The following is a 20,305-nucleotide window of genomic DNA, read 5'->3' as shown; positions in this document are numbered from 1 at the left end:
TGTTGGTGGTTTCCAGAGAGCAGTTGTATCTGGTGAGGGAATGAGGCAGAGCATGGGAAGCAGGGACAGCAGCTGAACTTAACTACAGAGACACCTGGAATGGTACTGCTGCTATGGAAAGCTGTTGTTTGTGCTTTGGATTCCATCCTTGGCAGGATTTGCTTTTTCTTAGTCTGAGAAGTAAAAATGTGACTCAAAAACCTCTGTTTTGAAAAGTGTGGGAGACAGAGTTGATGAAAGCCATTTACAAAGCTTTTAAAATAGTGTTTAGGGCTTACGTATCAGAACTGATTTGTGACACATTAAGAGAAGCTTGTCATTTTTAGGAGATGGCATTGGTCTCATTGTCAAGTTTGGAAAGTTCATTGCAGCCATGTGTTTAGCTGCAGAATTATAAAATATGAGCCAAGCATGCTTCATAAGAGAAGGCTGTCAAGTATATATGTTTTGACCACTGGCATAGAATGGTACGTAAAAAATTTACGTGGTGGGAAGCTTTTCACTCCTACAACACAGTTGTATGGTCCTAATTTTTTTACAGACCTCCTAGAACAGCTGTCCTGATTGGAGTATGCATCTTGTAAATTCAGCAGGTAGAGAGAGGTTGCTTTACAAACTAAATTACTCTGCTGTCTTTAAAATAATTAGATAATGCTTGCCTTTAAAAACAGAAAAAACCCATATTGGATGGGTTTTTTATAGGAAATGGGGCATGCATTCCCTTATGCTTTAAGTGCAAATGTGCTTACAAGCAACTGCAAAAATCCTAGCAAGATTTTTGCTAGGATGACAGAACAGAATGCATGACAGAACAGCTCAGTGAGTGCTACAAGGTGCTGCAAAAACGGTGGGTTTGGAATTTAAATTTTTCTAAGCAAACATTCTTTAACTCTGGTGGTTTAAGCAAATCTGACTTCAATAGCAAAATGCAGAATATTTTCAAACATAAATACCTAGCAAGGTAGGTTTCCTTAGCGTTGGGTTTTTGGGTTCAGCCCATACCCTTCAGCCTTGTAATGCCAGTCCCTTAGTTTTCAGATACTGGATTCAGTAGGCCTTCTTATTAAATGCCTTTTGTCTAGCATGGAAGAATAATGAAATATTGGCATGCTAAGGGCCACCAAATCTGTGAAACAAGAGCCTACTGTGCAAGGACACTGGAAAGAAGAGTGTGGAAAGAATAACATTTCACTTCAGGTGTCTGATTTGTATTCTCAAATAAGATTAATATGGTTCCTTTAAAAAAAAAAAAACGAAATCAGAGCATTGTGGATTTTTAGATGAACTAGCTCCCAGGACAGTAGATTGGCAAAATGTCTAGTAGAAATCACACCTTTGAAGTAGAAGAATATTGGGTGGTTTTTTTCACCCTTTTATTTGATACCACTGTATGTACCTTGTTATGTAGCTACTCTAGAGCTAATCAATATCAGTTTAGGAGTTTGCATCCTAAACTATATGATTTTCTGGAAAAGACACTTTTTTTGAGGAATAAAAGTTGGGGGGAAGCATCTCTGAAAGCTTGCAGGTCAATATTTCAAACAGAAGAACAAACAAGAATGAACTGCTGACTCACTGTCTTTACTTAAAGGATCAGTTTATGGTAGGTAGGTTTGGAATGGAAATGTGGCTGATGACCAGGCTGCGAGATGGGGGTAGTTCCTTGGCCTGACTGGACAAATAGTTGCAGTAGGGAGGGGCAGGGTGGCTAACAGGAGCAGGAGGCTGTTGCCACAATAGTTTGGTTAATGTGACTCAGAATCCACAAACTCAGTGGAAGTAGTAACTCAGTGTTAGCAAGAATATTACTATATATACTCTCTTCCATGTGGGGAAATGTATGTTGTCCATCTCCTGCAGACCTACTCAGCCAAGCTCCCTGAAAATTATCTGTTTGAAGTTGTTTCTTGGGTCTTAAAGAAATCTTTCAAACATAAAATAATAAATACTAAAACAGCTTCAGTAGTAAATATAAAATGTAAACAAAATACAGATAAATTACAGTTACCAGTATCAGATGCTGTGATTGTAAATGAAGTTTGGCTCTTATCTTCAAGTAGTTAATAGGTATGTTTTATGCAAAAGAAAGTCGTAAACATCAGAAGTAGTGGAAGAGCTGTTAAGTACTGATACTTTTCTGGAGCTGTGGCCCACTGGAGGAGGTGGCCCACTGAGCAAGGACTGGACTAGAGTGGAAGGAGATAAAAACAATTAAACATAGGTGCATAACATAGTAAAGACTGTATGAATTGTTCTTGTGTCTATCAGTTCCATTGTATTTAGTTGTAAGGTCCACAGGAGTCAAGGAAGGGACTAGAACTGAAAAAATGTGTCATAAGAACTGAGGTTGAAGAGATCAGAGAGGTTTAAATTGAGGAAGTAATCAGTATGATGAAGGGTGGAAAAGGACCATAAATTGTATAAAGATAAAATAAAGGACCCTCAGTTAACATTACAGACTCAAGAGGAATAATCAGTTTAAGACAGGTAGTTAATTAAAACAGAATCTCAAATGCATCAGTAGTTTTAAAAGCTGAAATTTTATTGAATAACCAAGATATTCAGTAGTAAGAATATCAAAAGCACCCTCTCTGCAAAAAAATCAGTATTCTAAGTCTGCTGATGGTTATGTATGGATGTTTTGGGAAGGAACAGGTTAGACCACACAGATGGTGCCTTTTTCATGCTTAAAGCAATGATATAGAGCTGAAGTACTTCATGAGCCAGGCACTGTTTCCATGTGTTTCTGTTTAATAGCTCTGGATTTACTCTTACTTGTATATTTTTGTCATCCCACTTACACTTTTGGCTTCTATGTTGTGGCAGTGAGTCTCACAGTTGTAATTATGGTTTATGTGATGTAGTCTGGCTTTTCCATTTATTTATTTACAGACCTGCTGCCCAATTTCATAATTTCATTGATTTCTTAACAAGAATACCCAGCAACATTGAGAAAAACTTTGTAAAGAGAGGGCCAGTCATGACACAAGGCTGCCCTTCTAACACTTTCTCTAATTATTCATGGGTGGGTGTCCTGCTATCCTTGTAGGAGATAGAGTATTTACTGCTTGCCTGTCTCCTGCTCTAGCAGCCTCTGTGGACAGCTGTGAGCTCCATCCTGGCCATGAGTGCTGTGTCCTTATGGTGAATAAAGTTGATTCCCAGGTGTTTCAAATAAGGTGCCAATACTTGGATGAAACACTTAGCCCATTGAATACCCAGCATTGCACACACTTCCCTGTATGTGCTAGTGTGTAGTTTTCAAGGTGCATATCCTGGGCCCTGTCTAGAGCTCAGTGGGAGAATGGGGGTTTTTGGTTTGCTCTTTTTTTTTTTAAAGTCAGCCTTCCATCCCCCATCTCACACATATGTCATTAAAGGACAAATGCTGTGTTATCCTGCTTTGTAGGTGAAAAGGTGTTTTTGTTTGGTGTGTGCTTGCTGGCCCTCACTCTTAGCTGTTTACATGCTGTAATGACTGCAGAACAACTTGGCTTCTGGGGCCCAGAGTATTAACAGATCTCTCACTAACTCTTAGGGGTAGCAGGAGCAAAATCAGAGACTTTCTGTCAAAATCACAGGAAGTTCTTTTTAATTAAAACTAGGAATTGATTCCTGCTTGCTGGAATTTGTGTTCCAAATGTGATCATGTGAAGTGAGGTTCTGCAGTGAGTATTGAATATTCTAATTTTTACTCCCTTTTTTGTCTTTTTCTAGGAGAAGCTCTGCCTACCACATCACATCCTAGAAGAAAAGGGCTTGGTAAAAGTAAGCATAACAGTTCAAGCATTGCTAGATGTAACCACAGTGAAACAAGCTTTATTCACATGAAACTACTCTCTCTGCTGTTACCAGCTACACTGTGCCATGAACAAATCAAAAAGCTGCCCATTTTTACAAACTGCATTGAAAACAACTCCAGTACTCCAAGAGTATTTGTGATTTTAAACCCATGTTTCAGACTGTACATATGTGTCGAACTACAAAGCAGAAACTGAACAGAAACATTTTCTAGAGGAAGTTGGCACTTCACTGCTTTTCTAGCTCACTTTGTACAGTACTTACTAAAACAACACCTCTCTGCCACTTAAAATCGTGTGGAGTACACAGCTGTCTTGCAGCAAGATACTTTGTATTACTAAACTAAGAATCACTGTAATCACCTGGGGGGAGGGAGAAGGGAGAGTAAATCAGACTGCTACCACCTTAGGTTTTTCTGCAGTTGCTTCAGGCTATTGCCTTTTAAAAATATCCAGACATTAAATATTTATATAAATATTATTTATTAGTGAGTTGTTATTCATCCTTTGGATGCAAAATGTAAATTAGGAAACTGTATTTTATTACTGCTTTTTTTTGTGGTTAAACACTTTATTTTAATATAAATACTTAGTTATTTTTTATTCTACTTGGTGTGCAGTAGCTCTAGATCTCCGTAAATTGTATTTTCTAATATGTAAGATAAAAAGCAAACAAAATAGGTGCTTCTATTAAAAGAACAGCTAGCTGGAATGGCATTCTTTATTTCTTGAATCTGTGGAACATTGGTAAAAAATTGTCTGCATTCCATTGAGTTTCCTACATTCCAGTAACACCTCTCCCCTCACTAGATAGACTAAATTGGCTGAAAGTGAGAGCACACCCATTTTATTTGTATATAGATGTTTAAAAACAAAAGGAAATATGTAAACTTGAAAAATAAATGTGAAAAAATATTTTTGATTGCTTATTTTGCTATGCACAAGACATTTAACTTTTGCCACAACAAAATTATTTATGTGCATTAGGATCATGTGTCTTGAAATGTAATTTTGCACTGTAACTTGATTTCTTTTAAAGATTACAGCACTACAGAACAAATAGTAAAAAATAGCACAAGAATGTTAACAAGATTAACCAGTAGCCAAAAAATTAACTTGTGTTCTTCAGTGATTCCTTCAAGAGGAGACAAAATGACTGAAATTGCCAAAGGCAGTCTCAAAAACCTGATCTTCCAGATCCAACCTGCCTGGGTACAGTGCTTCTCTTTAGAAGTATCCACAGAATTAAGCACAATGTTCTGTAGTGCACATTTGCAGCATCAGACCTCTACTTCCACGTCAGCAATAGGAAATAAAAGTTCTTCTCCTTCTTACCACTTTACATTTTTCAAAGAGGTTTTTAAAAGCATAGTTTATTATCAAGACATCACACATTTTAGATCAAAAAGTTCCAGCACAGCGATTCTTCTGCTATCTGGAACATCCCATTTTCATTCACACAAGAAGCCAGTGATGGGGACTTGGGCAAGCAGGACGGGGCAGCAGCATGTGGTGAAAAGAGAAGCTGGCAGGGAAACACAAACAGGGAGTTTGAAATGTAGAGTGGCAAAAAAAAGAGGTAAGGGGGTGTGAGGACTAAATATTTAAGCAAGAGGATGTGGAGAGAGCTATTGTATGAAGGCTTTTGGGCAGAGTGATGCATACTTGTCACTGCCCCCTCTCGAGGCACTGCCTTTAAACCCACCCATGTTCAGCAGCAGATCTGCTGAGCTTCAGACGGTGTCTGAACACAGAGCACACACTTCAACACCACCACTTGCTCCAGGGCTGGGAGGCAGTGACAGCAGCATGTGAGGAGGAGGAGGAAAGGGGACTCGCAGACAATGAGCCAGACAGTATGCATGGAATATCCAGTTACTTCAACCAAAGCAAAAACATTTATTTTATAGAGGGAACATAGACTTAAATTGTAATTTGGTTGGCAGCTAGCATATTGTTTCCTATAAAATGTACTGTGCACTTTAACACTAAATGAAAATGTATTTTAATATTTTACAGAGCTGCACAAATATCTGTTTTGTCAAAAAGCACGAGCAATGTAAAGAAAATAAATTTTCAAGTCAGAGTTTATCAAATTTTAGAAGCATTCAAGGATCAAGTATAAAAATAGGAGTATTGATTTCTGCATCTTGAGGGTAAAAATGCAGGTTTCCTGAGTATTTTTTTACAATGTATATATGGCAACATGAAGCTTTGTAATTATTATTATTTTGACAAATCTTGTTTTTTCATAATTAAAATTTTGTTTTCCTCCTGATAGTGTCTTTCAGTATTTGCTTGAAGTTGGCTGTAAATAAATAGCTCTAAGTATTTTGTAATACAGCTTTTTTTTTATGCAGTCTTAACCTATATGGCTAAAACCAGAATCTTCATGATCCTTTGTACAATATTTATATGTGCAATAAAACATGCATGGCAAATCTGTAATACCCTCCGCAGTGAACATAATGTATATAGAAAATCTTTACTGTAGTTACAATTAAACTATATTATTTACAGAAACCCTTTAATGCCTATCCCTGTGTCTGATGATTTCTTGTAAAAGACGCTGTAGTTGGAGAGCATAACACTGGAGATGATGGGTTTGGGGTGGGGGAAGATGATGATGTGATGCAAATAAAGGCATTTTGCAGCTAAAGTGGGCATAAGATCCAGCTGGTAGGAAGTTGGGTACCTGGAATGTTCTCCCTGCAGCTGCTGTTGTGAAGGCCTCCTGCCACTCTGTCAGTGGCAGTGAATTATCTGCCCTCTGCTGCCAGGGCTGGGCTGGGCTCAGGGAGATGGGGGAGACCCCTCCTTCAGCTTGCTCCTGCTCACACTGGTGTATGAGAGTTGTTCATTTTACTGCTACAGGGCAGCCTTTTCTCCTCCTGAAATGCAGAGATTGTTCTGCAGCCTTCTGCTTCAGCAAACAAAACCTGAACATTCCTGGAGAGTACTGAATCCAAGCAGCAAACACAGTAAGCCTTTGGCCCTGGGGATAACCCAGTGTGCCAGGGCTGTGCTCAGCTGCTGTGCTCTGCCCCTGGCTGCAGAAACACAGAGCAGGTCACAGCATCCAGTCTTCTCTTGCCCATGCAGGTTTCTGAAGTCATCCAAGTACAGATTCTCCTAGATTCCAATTTCTCTAAATGAAGTGTCTTTACCTTAGTGAACAGGTGATTTTATGGGCTGTACTCTTTCACATTTGATAGGGGATTTTGGAAGCAGAGGATCCATCTGCAATAATTTCCTTCTGGAGAGTTCTTGCAATGCACACAGTTGTATCTTCCCAGCCTTCAGAGCTTACTTCATGAATAAATAGATGCAAGACAAGTCAATGCATAATTAAGGTTGTCACCAGCACCAGCCTCTCTGTAACCTAGAATCTAGCAGGAACCAGAGGCACAGGAGAGCATTCAGCATTGCCTAAAAAGAAACCCATCTGTGGTAGCATTTCCTCTGGCAAGAGTGAGTCAAGGTTTGAGCAATGATTCAGGTCCAGCTGAGCCATGAGAAAGCTGAGTTTACAGGTGATTACTTGCAGCTTACTGGAACAATCTGTTCTTGTTCAAGGTAGCTGGCAGAATTATATCACCAAGAGCTATTTCAGATCTACAATTGTCAAGACTAAATTCTGCCATCCTTTGTAAAATAAGTATACTTTATTTCAGCCATGAGATATTAGAGCATCTAGATAGCAATTGCTTTTTTCAGATCTATTTAGCAGTTTCCTTTCAGTCCTGTCACATCTAAGATGCACACTACAAGTCTTTCACACTCTAAGAATCAAAGGCAAGTGGAGAAAAAATCCTTTTTAGTACAGACTGCTTTCCTCACAGGTTTTTAAGAGGTCTTTTCTCTTAAGTATCATCCATGGAATACTCCAGATCATTTGCTTGATAAGGCACAGGACAGTAAACAACTGTGCACAGCAGGCTTTTGTCTGCATTCTCCACCAGACCTTGTCCTTGGAAGGTATTTACACAGACCAAGGAAAAACACACCAACCACTTCAGATTAATTAAGGAGTTTGATTAGCTGTGCCACTAACAACTTCCTTCTCTATTAAAGGTTGAAGAAAACCCCAGTAATTAATTAGCTGAATGGGCACACTGTTGTTAATCACAGTCTTCGCACAGTTGCACTAGAAGCTGTCTGCAGGTGCCACATCCACACCCACGGTGATGGTGTGAAAGTCACTCATCTGCTGGCTTACATTTTGACCCAAAATACAGCAGATGTAACTTCATGGCATCAAGAGTTTTCCAAACATTCAAGAACATTCCCAATACTTACTCTAAAGCACACACATCAAATTAAGTGGGACTTTTATTTTTCTTAGAAGTACAATCAGAAGAGCTCCATTTTATGAACATTACTTCAGCAAATGATTTTTGTTTAGTTCACCACTATCTCTTGATTCATATTATCCAGGCAGCACTCGCATCCAAATGGTTCAAGCATTGAGGTATTTTGCATGGTGTTTGATGTGGTCATTAATAAACGAAGCAATGAAATAATAGCTGTGATCATAACCCTAGAAAAGAACAACAATAAAGAAATCAGCAGAGAACATACAGCTCATGATAAAGCAATCATGCTGAGCTCTCTTAAAGGAAATGTAATGACTCTACTGGCTTTATCCATCTTAAGAAATACCTGGAATATATATAAAAATAGCAAGGGATACATAACAGGCTAAGTACAGATGAGCACTAGGAAGCTGAACAAACAGAAAGTCCCTTAACCTGCCCAGATCTGGGCCTGTAAGCTGGAGATGGGTAACAGCAAGGCTCAGCTGCAGAGTGAGAGGCAATCTGAGAGAACAGTTGCCCTCACAGGCACTGTTCTTCTGGTAAAACACAGGGGGGGATAAAGGAGAACAGAACCCAGGTCTGAGTTACTGCTCCATCACTGTGCTGAAATGTCACCCTCTGGTCCACAGCCCTTCATCAGCACTAACTCTATCTTTAGGTGCAAGGCTTATAATAAAGCAGAGAGGACAATCCTTCACTCTCCACAACTGAGCTCCTCACGGGGTCTGGGTGGAAGTTGCCAGTGGCTTACAAAGACTCCACTGCTCTCAGGACAGTCTTGTTCTGGGTCACTGTGCTACAGGTAAGAGCGATGTAAAGACCTGGGTCTTTACATGAATCTAGGATGTAAAGACCTGGGTCTTTACATGAATCTAGGATATCAAGCAGTTCCACCCCTTCCCTAATTTACACAAACACATTCAAACTAAATAATGAAGTTTTATGCTAAACACGAAACCCACAGCACAGATAAGGGGTGCAGCAGAAGGCCATGTGTCACTGTGGCTGTACAGTGACTGCGATGATACTCATTACAAATGATTACTGCTGTGTCTCCACCCGAGCACCGGCAGCCCCGTGCAGGGATCAGCCTGTCCAAGCTGGAAGCACGACGGCACCTAGTGGTGACGCGCGGCTGATTCGGGTGGGTGATGCACACCTTGATGGCCCCTGCGACGACAGGAAAGTGTCACTTCTCACCCTCCTCCTCAAGTGACCAGGGACAGGCCCACGGTGAGAGCATGCCTGCCCCCTTACAGACTCTCTTCACTGCCTGCTGTACAGAACCAAAAATCACAAAGAATCTGACAGCCAAAGAGTGCAGAAGCAACTTGCCTGCTGCAGTCTGAAGACTACTGGGATTTTCTGCTCGGTGCAGGCAGCGATGAAGTTATCAGGCAGTAACTGGCCTGCAGACAGGAACTGGTCATCTTTGCCTTGGTCAATCAAGATGTCCAGGCGAGCGCCCGAGTAGGATTTCACAAGCTGTGTGGCATCATAGGCCTGCAGAAATCCAAGAGAAATTACTTCAGTTACATATCTTCCACTGGTTTCAGTTTGTTGACCACAGGAAAATAATGGCACAGACAGAGTCCTGGGCAGTGTTGCTCAGGACACCAGGCTGCACTTTGGAAGAACGGAAAACCAGGAAAAATCCAGGCAACTGAAAAATAATACCTTGCTTTAAAAAGGGCAAATGTACAAGCTAGATAATTACCAAGTTGGCAGTTTAACCAAACAGCACATTCAGCCCAGGGCTGACTTCCTAAGAATGGAAGAGCAGTAATATAGTCAGTACTAATTCACACTCTTCTGCAGAAACTAGGTCCTGCTGAAGAAACTTGATGTCTTGGTGTATTTATTCTGGCAGCTAAAAGTCAAAATACCAGTGTGGCACAACTAAACTCATGGGCAGGCATTTAACCTGAAGGCTACCATGATCATTTGGTCAAGAAAATTTGGTTTTGACTGAGAAACAAATTAAAAACTCTAAACATATATGTATCAGAATGCAATTAAGATGGGGAACATGTTACCCATGGGGTCCTGTGCTTCTTACATGCTCAAAATAAACAACTCCTTTACAAAGACAGCAAAGTGTTTAAATGCTGCGGAGAAGACCAATCACCAATGGACAGCAAAATCCAAAGTCCTACACCAAGGCATCAGAGCTATCCTTCCAGGATGCCACCAGGTCCAGAAATGACACTATGATGGAAGTGGGAGCTTGGGCTCAGCCTAGCACTGTGGCCATGGTATCAAGTTATCCTGAACATATTTACATGGCAGTTTTAAGCCAAAATAGAGAGATCAGAGGTTGTATATCTGTTTCAAAGGCAGATCCAGATCCTTTCAAAGGTATGTTCCTGATGATTGCTGTTGATCTATTGGACTAGGTTTGCAGAAGCACTCCAAAACAATTTAAGGGGACAGAAAACAGGTTTTTGGGAGGTTGCTTTATTTTGTTTCACAACAAATCCATTACACTAACTCTAAGCAAGTTTAACTCGTGGTTTCTAAATACACAAACTACTCAATTAACAATTAGAAAAGCAGAGAGCACTCTCCAATCTGTAAAGTTTTAATCAGACCTGGAAGTCTTCCTCAGACATACTTTAATCCAATTTACAAGGGACTGCACTGCAGCTTATGCTTATTTACAAGGAAATCTGAGTACGTGGTCACGACAATCCCTTCTAACTTAATTATGAAAACACAGTGCAATGTTTAAGTTGAGATTAAAAATACTGAAGGGCTGCCCAAATAATGCAGCAACCATGCAGACAAACATTTTTGTATCTTAGCTATTCATATACAACTACTGACAGCTCAAAATTAAGGTCCTGGAGCTAAAATCTAACTTTATCTAGTCTAATGCTGTTCTGCAGGATACTAATTTCCAAGTATCTGACGGGCTCCTCTTGGAGGCCTCCCACAGTCTGCCCCTGCAAGATGTCATGAGGCTCATCAGTCTGAACAGTTTGCAGCAGTCTCTCTCTTCAGGCTACTACAAAAATACACTGCTCATAATTGTTCTCAGCCCAGACTTTTAAATCTTCATAAAACTGGGAGGAATGTAGTTGATTTGCTGAGAGGCCTGTATCTCATTACATTTTCATAAGCACCCTAAGGCAACAGCGAGCCACTCCTGCCAGAAACAAACAATGCTTTTCTGTGCTTAGGGGTGTAGTAGAATATCAGTACCAGCTCATGGGCAATCCAGAGTTTTTTTCCAGGCTCCTGCTGTGAGGTATTTACAGATCACTCAATCATCTGTCATTAAAGAACTGCAGCTGCAACACATACCTCCCATTTGCTTGCATCTGGTCCCAGATATCCACCAAGGGCTTTCTTCCCCCACTGACACTGAATTGGGTTGCAGATAGGAGCAAATGCTGACACAGACTGTTCAGAAAGACAGCAGAAAAAAAACCAAAACTATGTAACAATGAACTGCAGCAAATGAAACTATTTTTACATTTAATGCCCTCAAAGAACTCAGTATTATGTTTTCTTCTGTCACATTTACAGAAATCTATATAAGCATTAGTATACCTCATATAAGCTATAATTCATCTTACTTTGTACTTCCCAGGATTCTTCAGAGCAAGAATAAGAGCTCCATGACCTCCCATGGAATGCCCAAAAATAGACATCCGTTCAGGGTCAGTTGGAAAATTGGCATTTATTAGTTTAGGTAGCTGTAAAGGAAACAAAAGCATAATAAAAATGTTAAAGCAACTTGAGTATGTTTAAGAAAAAAGCACACAACTAACCAACTTTTAATGCCACTGAAACCGAAGGCCAATCTCTGGTTCTAGCCTGACATTTGTGCTCATGGCCAGAAAGCAACTTGAAGGGGAATGTGAAATCAAAAGGAAACAGTTCAGCTGATAATAAGTAACTCAAAGTATCTCTATAGAAATCTCCCATAACCTTGTAACACAAGATGTGGGAATTTCCTATGACTGAGCGACATCCCTTTATCTTACCCAGCAACAGCAGGAGAAACCAACAGCCCTTTTACCTCATCCTTTATGTAGGAATACATCCTGTAGTTTGTTTTCCAAGGATCTTCAGTGGCATCCACATAAAAACCAGCACCAGTGCCAAAATCCCAGCTTTCATCTTCTCCTTCAATATTGCAGCCACCTAGTGTGACAAATCTTTCCTTTACTACATGTTCAGAATTGGAGAGCCTGCCATACAAATCGGACTCGGGACACAAGTTTCTCAATCACATCTCTACCCCTTCAACTATAAAACAATTCAGATTTTAATTCATTAGTACAATGCTTTCAAATGCTATTTCAACACTTTCAAAATTACACTTACATAATACCTACAGATATATCCAATTCTAAAGAGTGTCAATATCTCCATAAATAAATATAGCATATACACGTCTTCTAAATTATTTCTGTTAAGCTTTGTCCAATTTACTCAGAACTTAATCAAAAGTTGGCACTTGTTAATTGGTGCTACCATCTTATTTCAGCCATTAGACCTGTGTGACAAACCACCTATCACCAAATGGTGTGTCCAAGCCAATTTATGTGCTTTAAATAATGCCTGCTACACCTCTCTTTATAAGATTCTCCAGAAGAATAATTCACTGTTCCTATCATTTCACAAGTCTACCTTTTCTGCAATTCATTTCAATTTTCCCACCTATAATTTCCATGAAACTTACATAATTTCTTCTTTGAATACCTGCAGGATTGTATCCTCTTTTCCAAGGCTACACTTTCAAACTAAATTTGCAAATGTGTTCTTGAAAGTCAGGACATCCCACCCAGTCCTCCCTTTGATTAGTCTGTGACTGACCAGCCTGGTCTGCAGAACCTAATGTAATAGTTCAAGCCATATGTGAGAGGAATGTTTTGGAGACAGAGAGGCCATTATTTCCTACCTATTATTTTACCACAGTCAGATTACAGTGCAAACCCACATGTCACTCAACAGTCCCTCACAATTTGTGCAGAGATGGCTGCTACCCTCCCACAGTGTGAAATCAGGTTTGTACAAGGATCACAGTTGACTTTGCTCCAGTGACATGCCCTTGGACACTGAGTGATTCTGTAACTCAACAGTACAGCAATCACAGGGACTGGGGTGCTTAAATATGTTGGATGTAAGAAGTCTGTCTTCAGTACCTTGGAGATGGACAAAAACTCAGAAAGTCCTGCCAGGCAATGAAGGCATAGTGCTCATTATGCTAAAAAAAAACTTCCAGGAAGCCTTGGAAAAAAAAGAAATTTGAAAAGGAATCTGCACAACATTGCTCAGTATACCTGTCTGGAAAAACAAACCCCTTCAAAGTAGGAAAAGTGAAGTCTATCAAGGCCTGACTGAGGGTCTGTAATGACAAGTATTTAATGATTTCATGAAGTCTTTTTCCCCATCCAGATACATCTCCTGGCTCTTGGAAGGTAATTCTCATACACTACATAATTAAAATGCATATGTAAGCATTTTCAATACCTCTCAGCTCATAATTATATTTGAATTGCTTTTCACTTGTTTCTCCAGACAGCTCAAACTGACTTAAGAACATCTGGGTCTCTGAGCTAAAATTTAAGGGAATCATATGAAGCTCATACCAAAACTCATTTAAATAGTAGAGCAATCCTTATCAGTCATTAGGCTAAAAGGCAAAAGAGAAGCTACCACGAGGGACTTAAAAGAAATTGGACAAAGCAATGACCTATGCAAAGGCAGTTACACATTGATAGAGACAATTTACACAGATGCTACCAAAAACAAGTTCCAGTCCAACTACCCAATATGAATAAAGCAAAGATTAGTTGCCCATCTCTAGCCTGCAGCAAATAGCAACAACAAAGTGTGAAGTTCATTCATTCACAAGTTTTGCTCTTCTGCCTCTCTTCTTCATTAGAAACACGTATTTACATTCTTTGACCTGACACAACTTCAAAACCTAGATGTAAAAAATACTTTATGGAAAGAACATTGCTTCTTTTCCATACTGCCTGCAGTCAGATGCAATCCATTAAAGCTTGGTAAATATTAGAAGGCTGACACCTTTGTTTACAGCACTCATGAGACTGTGGCAGAATCCAACAAATACAAAACAATTAATCCCCAGTATTTCCAATAACTGCAGATCCACCATTTTCAGATTTCCCATACCATAAGCTCAGCCTTATACAAATAACAGCACATAATTTTAAAAATCCATTCATCAGTAGTCTGTTGTAGCTGCAGGGGAAAAGGGTTTCTAGTCTGTTTTTCAAGTATTGTAATCCTCTGAAGGCATATATTTAATTTGCTTTAGAAGACAAAATACACTTAAGAGCAAGCATTACATCTTTGTGTGGCAACACAGTTTTGCAGGTTTTATAGGGTCTCAGAATTCTTGCTGACATTTTGTGTGCCTTGCTAACAAGACACATTTGTTGTTTCACTTTTCTTCCCTCTCCTCGTCTGTGCTGAACTCTAGAGCCCCTCTGTTCTAGTTTTAGTGCCACAACAATAAATTCCAATGTCCAAACCTCACTACCCTGTTACTAAGAACACATACAATGTAATCTAGTGAACAATGCAGGTGTGCAGAGGTCAAATTCTGACTCAGGTGGGCAGCACACATTTCAGCACACTGCAGCACTCCTTTCTCTGAGGACAGAGAGTGCCCTTCAGTGTCATGACTGTCAGCATGTCTCTTGTGGAACTCACGTGGGCTGGTGTCTGGTGCCACCACAATGAGGCCGTGCTCGGCTGCCGCTTGTTGGAACGCGGCTTTCGTTATGAAATTCTGTTCTGTGCAGGTCAGCCCTAGGGAAATAAAAACATCCTTGGTTACCCATTGCTCGTGGCATTCTGGTTTCAAAACTCTTTTTGACAGAAAAGGTTTTAGTGCTTTCCAGCACTGTGCATTTAAACCCACTGACCACAGGCATTTGCTAAGGCTGACACTGTTAGCTTCTGACCCCTCATCCTCCAACTACATTTTGCTTTGTACTGTCATCTCAGCTGTTTGCATTACAGAACCACACATGTGGTCTGACAAATTCTACATACTTAAACAGGATAAAGGGCTCATAAGCACCCTGGCTCCAAAGCCACAGCAATACATGCCTTTTCTACAGCAGCAGGTCCAAATAAAGTCCAGTTACAAATAAATTATATTTCACACCAATATTTCAATTTCGCTTCACTATGCAAATTGAGAGGAGTTAGTGATTCTTCTTTTCTCTGAGGACAAGTTGCCAGTAACCTAATTTGACTGACGTATTGCCCAGGACAATACAGTTTACATTCAATGAAATAAATGTGCTGCATGGCTTAGACTTCTTCAGACAATTCTGATGTTCCTAACTTCAAGTATAAACACTTTTACCCAGCCCACTGTCATGACACAAATCAGACCCACCAGCAATTTTGTGATAAGGAACACAAGTCTCCACACTAACAGTCCTGGTCTCCAACTTTCTAAACACAAGTCTCAATAAAACAACTCCTCAACTTACAGAACAGAGTTTCTGCTTTTTATTTTGAATAAAAGAAAAAAGAAATTAATTAATTAATTTTTGATGAGACAACTTCGCGCCTGCTGCACAAGCCTCTTCAGCCCCTGGCCCTTTCTGATCCCACAGGTTTACTTCACACCAGACATGCTTGTGCTAAGGCAGCTGACAGTACCTCTCTTTCCAAGTTCACCAGTTCCTTCCTGCAAAGTTGTACTTGGAACAAGGTAGAGACCACAGAACAAACGTGCTGGCTTCCACGGGCTCTTTGCACATCCCTACTCTGTCAGCTGAAGCAGTTTTTAGAAACAAACGAGAGCAGGAGGTGTCCCAACGGGAAGGCCTTACAGGAGAACCTTTATATATACACTTTGGAACTAAAGGTAGGAACATTTTAGAACTAAAGGGTAGAACACTTTGAACACAGAGCATTTTAGAACACAATCTGGTAGGCTACCCCCAAGATGCATTCTGATTTATCACAGCACACTCAAACTAAGTGTGCCTTCCAGAAGATGAGTTTCTGTAGAATCCAAGAGCTGCCTCTGCAGTACCTCTACATTAAATTTTCAACAACTGTAGTGCAGTAGTTTAAAAATGCTTAAGATTGTATTTTAAAGTTACTAAGACTCAGGTTACTTACCTGAGAGCCAATACAGCACAGGACACTTCCCAGTTTCAGCTTTTGGAGGCAAGTAGATTCCAAATTTCATTTTGCATTTCAGCTCTGTACTGTATTAATAAAATATTCCTTGTTATCACCACTACTTAATTAACAAGGTCACTACCATTAAAAAAGGAATCAGTGGACCAGTGCATTTCATTGAAAGGGAGATCTGATCAGTGAATTGTAACAACTAAGTTAAAGGAAGGGAAAATCAATTTTTGAACTCAGCCTTAGACTCTAGATTTGGCAACAGCTAATTTTTCAACCTTGTTCTGAATATACTTAAAACAGAGACTTACAAATAAGCCACATTTTCACAGTGCTGCTAACCAAGAACAGGTTGAAAATCAAATTTTGAATATCACAGCAATATTTAGCTTGAGCTTTGGCAATCAAATTGCAAAGCAATTTCTACTGAAGAACACATCCACATGAGTTGCACAACAGAAAATGCACAGTATGTGTCAGCAAGGAGGTTTTCAATCTACTAAGTCTACCAAGTCAAAGGCCAATTAGTTGCTCAATTAATGCTAAAGCCTAAAACTATCAATAAACTCTAATCTAAGCACAACTGATGATTTTACTTTTATTTGGATCAAAATTTTTTGAAAGCTTGGTTTTATAAACCTTCAATAAACAAGAATCTATTCACTGAGTCACTGCTCACAGCACTTTCCCAGAGTGCACAGAAGTAAGTGACCCAGTAGCAAGTGGAACTTTGCAAACACAACTCTGTGCTGCAAACAGGACAACCCAAAGTAACCAAGCTCTATTTCCAAAGGTAAAAGTACCAGCTTCCCACCTCAGCTCTGCAGCACTAAATATACTAGATTATGTTAAACATTAACACAGAAATTCAAGAGCACAGCCAAAGCAGCAGTAGACATTATTCCTAAATCAAATATGGATATTAGCGAAAGCATGCTGTTTTCCTGCAGACTGAAAACACTGACAGCAATGGATTCACTGCCCCAAGCTAAACAACTTGGTTGCTTTAGTGGTGTTTACCTGTCGTGTTCAAACACCTTCTGGAAACCTTCAAAGCATTTGTTGCTAGAAACCTGTTTCAGTGCCATGATTTTAACTGGGGAAAGAAAAAAAAAAAGAATAAAAAAAAAAAAAAAAGAGAGAAAGTTAAATTTGAAAATAAAACAATCCTAGTCTTAGACTTTTTGAGAACAGAAGAGTTGAATACAACTTGTAGTATCTTTGCTAAATGTTACCATTTCTCAGAAGAATTTCCTGCACATGCTTTCTGATCTTTCATTAACTTTCTATTTCCCTACAAAAAAGGGACAGGGGAGGCTGAACTCTTGTGAGCAGAATGGGCAAAGCCTACCTGCTTTCCTATACACCCACATCTCCAATGACCTTTTCCTCAGTACTAACTGTGGCTTGCTCTTTGGCTACCAAACAAGCATTCCCATGTGCTATGGTTAAACTGGACCTCCCTGTGACAGGCTATTACTTCCACAATTACCATGCAGGAAAAAAACATGTACCACCATTCCTTCTCTTGTGTGTGACAGTATCCAGCCACGAACTACCACAATACTGAGCATTATTCTCATCTTTGATGGAAGTTAATTACCAGTTCTAACAGTCTGTGGGACAGCAGAAACAGAGGAACAGAAGGCTTATTTCCACAGCAAACAGTATGAAAAACACAAGCAGCGTCATGGGAGTTTTAGAACAGCTGGTAGTGCAAGTGTGCTACAGAAACAAGGGAAGGCTGACACATGAGTGGTCACTGTCAGCTTGCACGGGGCAGTAAGGCCAAGCAGGGAGCTGAAAGATGAACAGACTGCAGGGTCACAGAATTGCAGAATATTCCAAGTCAGGAAGGGACGCCCAGGGATCATTGCATCCAGCTCCTGGCCCTGCACAGGACTATCCCCAAGTGTGACACCATGTGCCTGAGAGCATTGTGGAAATGCTTCCTGAACTCTGTGAAGGCTTGGTGCTGTGACCACTTCCCTGGGGAGCTGCTCCAATGCCCAACCATCCTCTGGGAGAAGAACCTTTTCCTGATATCCAGCCTAAACCTGCCCTGACACAACTTCAGGCCATTCCCGCGGGTTCTGTCACGGGCACACAAGAAAATCTTGAGGGGAACCCAGGTAACATCAGACCAGGTAACAATGTCAAAACAAGCGTCCCATCCCTCACACCTGCGCGCTCCTACGGGGCACCGGGCAAGGAGAACCACGCAGCACGGAGAGCCCTCGGGGGCTCAGCGCTGTCCCCACAGGGCTGGGGCTGAGGCTGAGGGCCGCCCGCCCGGCAGCGCCTCACCGCCATGGCACGGAGCGCCGCCAAGGCCCGGGCCCGCCTCGGGACGCCCCTTTCCCCACAGCCAGCCCTGCCCGCTGCGCTACAGCGCTCCCCTGCGCCCCCATTGCCGCCCTCCCGCCTCCGCCAGCCCGCACGGCCCAGGCGCTGCCGCCGTCGCCTCCCCGCCCTCCCGGCCCGTTCTTGCTGCCGCTCCCGCTCCTTACCGCGGCAGAGCGGCGGGAAGGGGCGGCCCTGTGTGGAGGCGGCTCCTCCTCCCGCCCCGGGGCCGGCCCGCACCGCCCTCGCCCCCGCCCGCCATGGCGCTGCCGGGCCCGGCCTCCTCCGGGCTGCAACATGTCAAACACGTGTAAACATTTTACTGAAAACAGTTGCGGTGAAAAATGCGTATTTTGTGATTGGCTTTTCGCAAATATTAAAATGAATATGATATGTATTATGTTAGAAAGTTATGCTGTATTAATTTTCTTAAGTAGTGTGTTAAATATAGTTTTAGATTGCAACATAATGTTAAAATAGAAACTATGTATGTGAGATGTTTTTTAAAGAAAGGAATGAGGTATTCGCGCCAGATAGCAGCCACAGGACACCTAAATCTTTCAGAGAAAGAGAATTTATTGCTCCATTATCAGAAGAAACGTCTTCCTGCCTCGATCAGCTGTGAAGACGACATTAGGATTAAGAGAAAGAAATTGACACTCACTAGACAGAATCCTTTGTTTGAATGGAATTTATGCATCATCTATGAGGTGTATGAATATGCAACAGGCAATTGCTTTTAAGGGTTAATCCTCTGTAAACGTGTGTCCTTTTTCGGGCTTATTTTGCCTAGAAAGAGGTACCCGGACTGTCCGTAACTCTTTGTTCTTATTGTCTCATATTGTCCTAAATCCTAATTGTCCAAATTTTTATTAGTCTAATTATATTATTCTTTTTATAACCATTTTATTACTATTAAACTTTTAAAATTATAAAAACAAGTGATTGGCATTTTTCACAGTTGCTTTATGATGTTTGGTCTTTATATACTTTGAAGTCTAATCAAGAAAGGAGATTTAATCTGTGAAACAGCAGCGAGCAAGCTCTAATTGATGTCCAAGTGCTAGAAAGACAAATTGATTGTCAATAGAATTGCCTTGTTAAATTTTAGGGCTTGATATGTTTCAGTGGTCTGAGACCTAGAGAGAGGTTAGGAAAGCTTGGGGACAGGGATATGCCGCTCATTGTGGGCACAAAGAATGCAGAATTCACGGGCCTTAAGGACATTTGGCAGAACTCCTGGGACAGGGGAGAAAATAACAAAGAAAACTCATTAACTGAGCTGAAATCACCTCTAATTGAGTAGAAGATAATTCTGATGGGGAGAATGTGACCATTGACTCGCAACCCACTGACTCAAGAAATGCACCAAGAGAATCCATAATAGTGAACTTCAAAGCAGCCTTTGTGTTCCTGTCATGGTCCCTTGACCATTTCAAGGGGGGAAAAGTTGCTGAAGTGGCCTGAGCTGGGACCACTGCATTGTTGCATTGCAAATGTTTTACTTCCCCTCAGGATTTCAGAGTCCTTCATAGGAGGTGCCACCAGACAACTGCTGATTTTATAATAAATCCAAATTCTAGTGTAGGTATTTTATACCTTGCCTGCAAGATCACAATGTAAGCTATTTGGTAGTGCTTCCATCTTATTCATAACCCGAATGATCCTACTTTGTGCTGGGCTTTTATTATTTATTTCTTT

The 20,305-nt window shown here is 40.8% G+C and overlaps 2 protein-coding genes across 8 annotated transcripts in view; one reads left to right on the top strand and one right to left on the bottom strand.

Annotated features, from left to right (window-relative positions):
* Nucleotides 1-6,331, top strand: part of LRCH1 (leucine rich repeats and calponin homology domain containing 1) — a 116,540-nt gene extending 110,209 nt beyond the window's left edge. For 4 of the 6 annotated variants that reach the window (XR_011682487.1, XR_011682488.1, XR_011682489.1 and 1 more), the window contains one exon: nt 3,718-3,883. Coding sequence is in view for 2 of the 6 variants with exons in the window: in XM_071448458.1 (XP_071304559.1) it covers nt 3,718-3,831 (114 nt within the window). In the remaining 4 variants the exon portion in view is untranslated. Of the gene's footprint in view, nt 1-3,717 lie in introns of all 6 variants that reach the window. The other 2 variants (XM_071448458.1, XM_071448459.1) reach the window with 1 other exon arrangement.
* A 1,783-nt stretch (nt 6,332-8,114) lies between these two features.
* On the bottom strand, nt 8,115-18,849 carry ESD (esterase D). Of its 2 annotated transcripts, none has more exons than XM_071448461.1 (9): nt 18,772-18,849; nt 17,282-17,357; nt 16,250-16,338; nt 14,816-14,914; nt 12,147-12,271; nt 11,701-11,820; nt 11,426-11,524; nt 9,455-9,622; nt 8,115-8,340 (listed from the first exon to the last, which is right to left on the bottom strand). In XM_071448461.1, exons 2-9 carry the CDS (start codon nt 17,347-17,349, stop codon nt 8,260-8,262), a joined length of 849 nt encoding a protein of 282 aa, XP_071304562.1. In that variant the 5' UTR covers nt 17,350-17,357; nt 18,772-18,849; the 3' UTR covers nt 8,115-8,259. The 2 variants fall into 2 exon arrangements, with proteins under 2 accessions (XP_071304562.1, XP_071304561.1); XM_071448460.1 differs by lacking the exon at nt 18,772-18,849 and adding an exon at nt 18,445-18,639.
* Between the last annotated feature and the right edge of the window lie 1,456 nt (nt 18,850-20,305).

Source organism: Agelaius tricolor, unplaced genomic scaffold (genome assembly GCF_023055355.1).
Source record: "Agelaius tricolor isolate 1412-34295 unplaced genomic scaffold, bAgeTri1.0.p SCAF_26, whole genome shotgun sequence".
In the NCBI taxonomy this organism is placed as follows: Eukaryota; Metazoa; Chordata; class Aves; order Passeriformes; family Icteridae; genus Agelaius; species Agelaius tricolor.
This window is presented reverse-complemented; position numbering and strand designations above follow the sequence as displayed.

What these genes read in the sequence shown, in the direction of transcription:
- ESD (XM_071448461.1), bottom strand. Translation starts at nt 17,349, where the DNA reads ATGGCACTGAAACAGGTTTCTAGCAACAAATGCTTTGAAGGTTTCCAG. An exon ending in AGAATCCTGGGAAGTACAAA is followed by an intron (nt 11,525 to 11,700) that starts GTAAGATGAATT and finishes CTTTCTGAACAG; the next exon opens with TCTGTGTCAGCATTTGCTCC. An exon ending in TAGTCTTCAGACTGCAGCAG is followed by an intron (nt 8,341 to 9,454) that starts GCAAGTTGCTTC and finishes GTTCTTTTCTAG; the next exon opens with GGTTATGATCACAGCTATTA.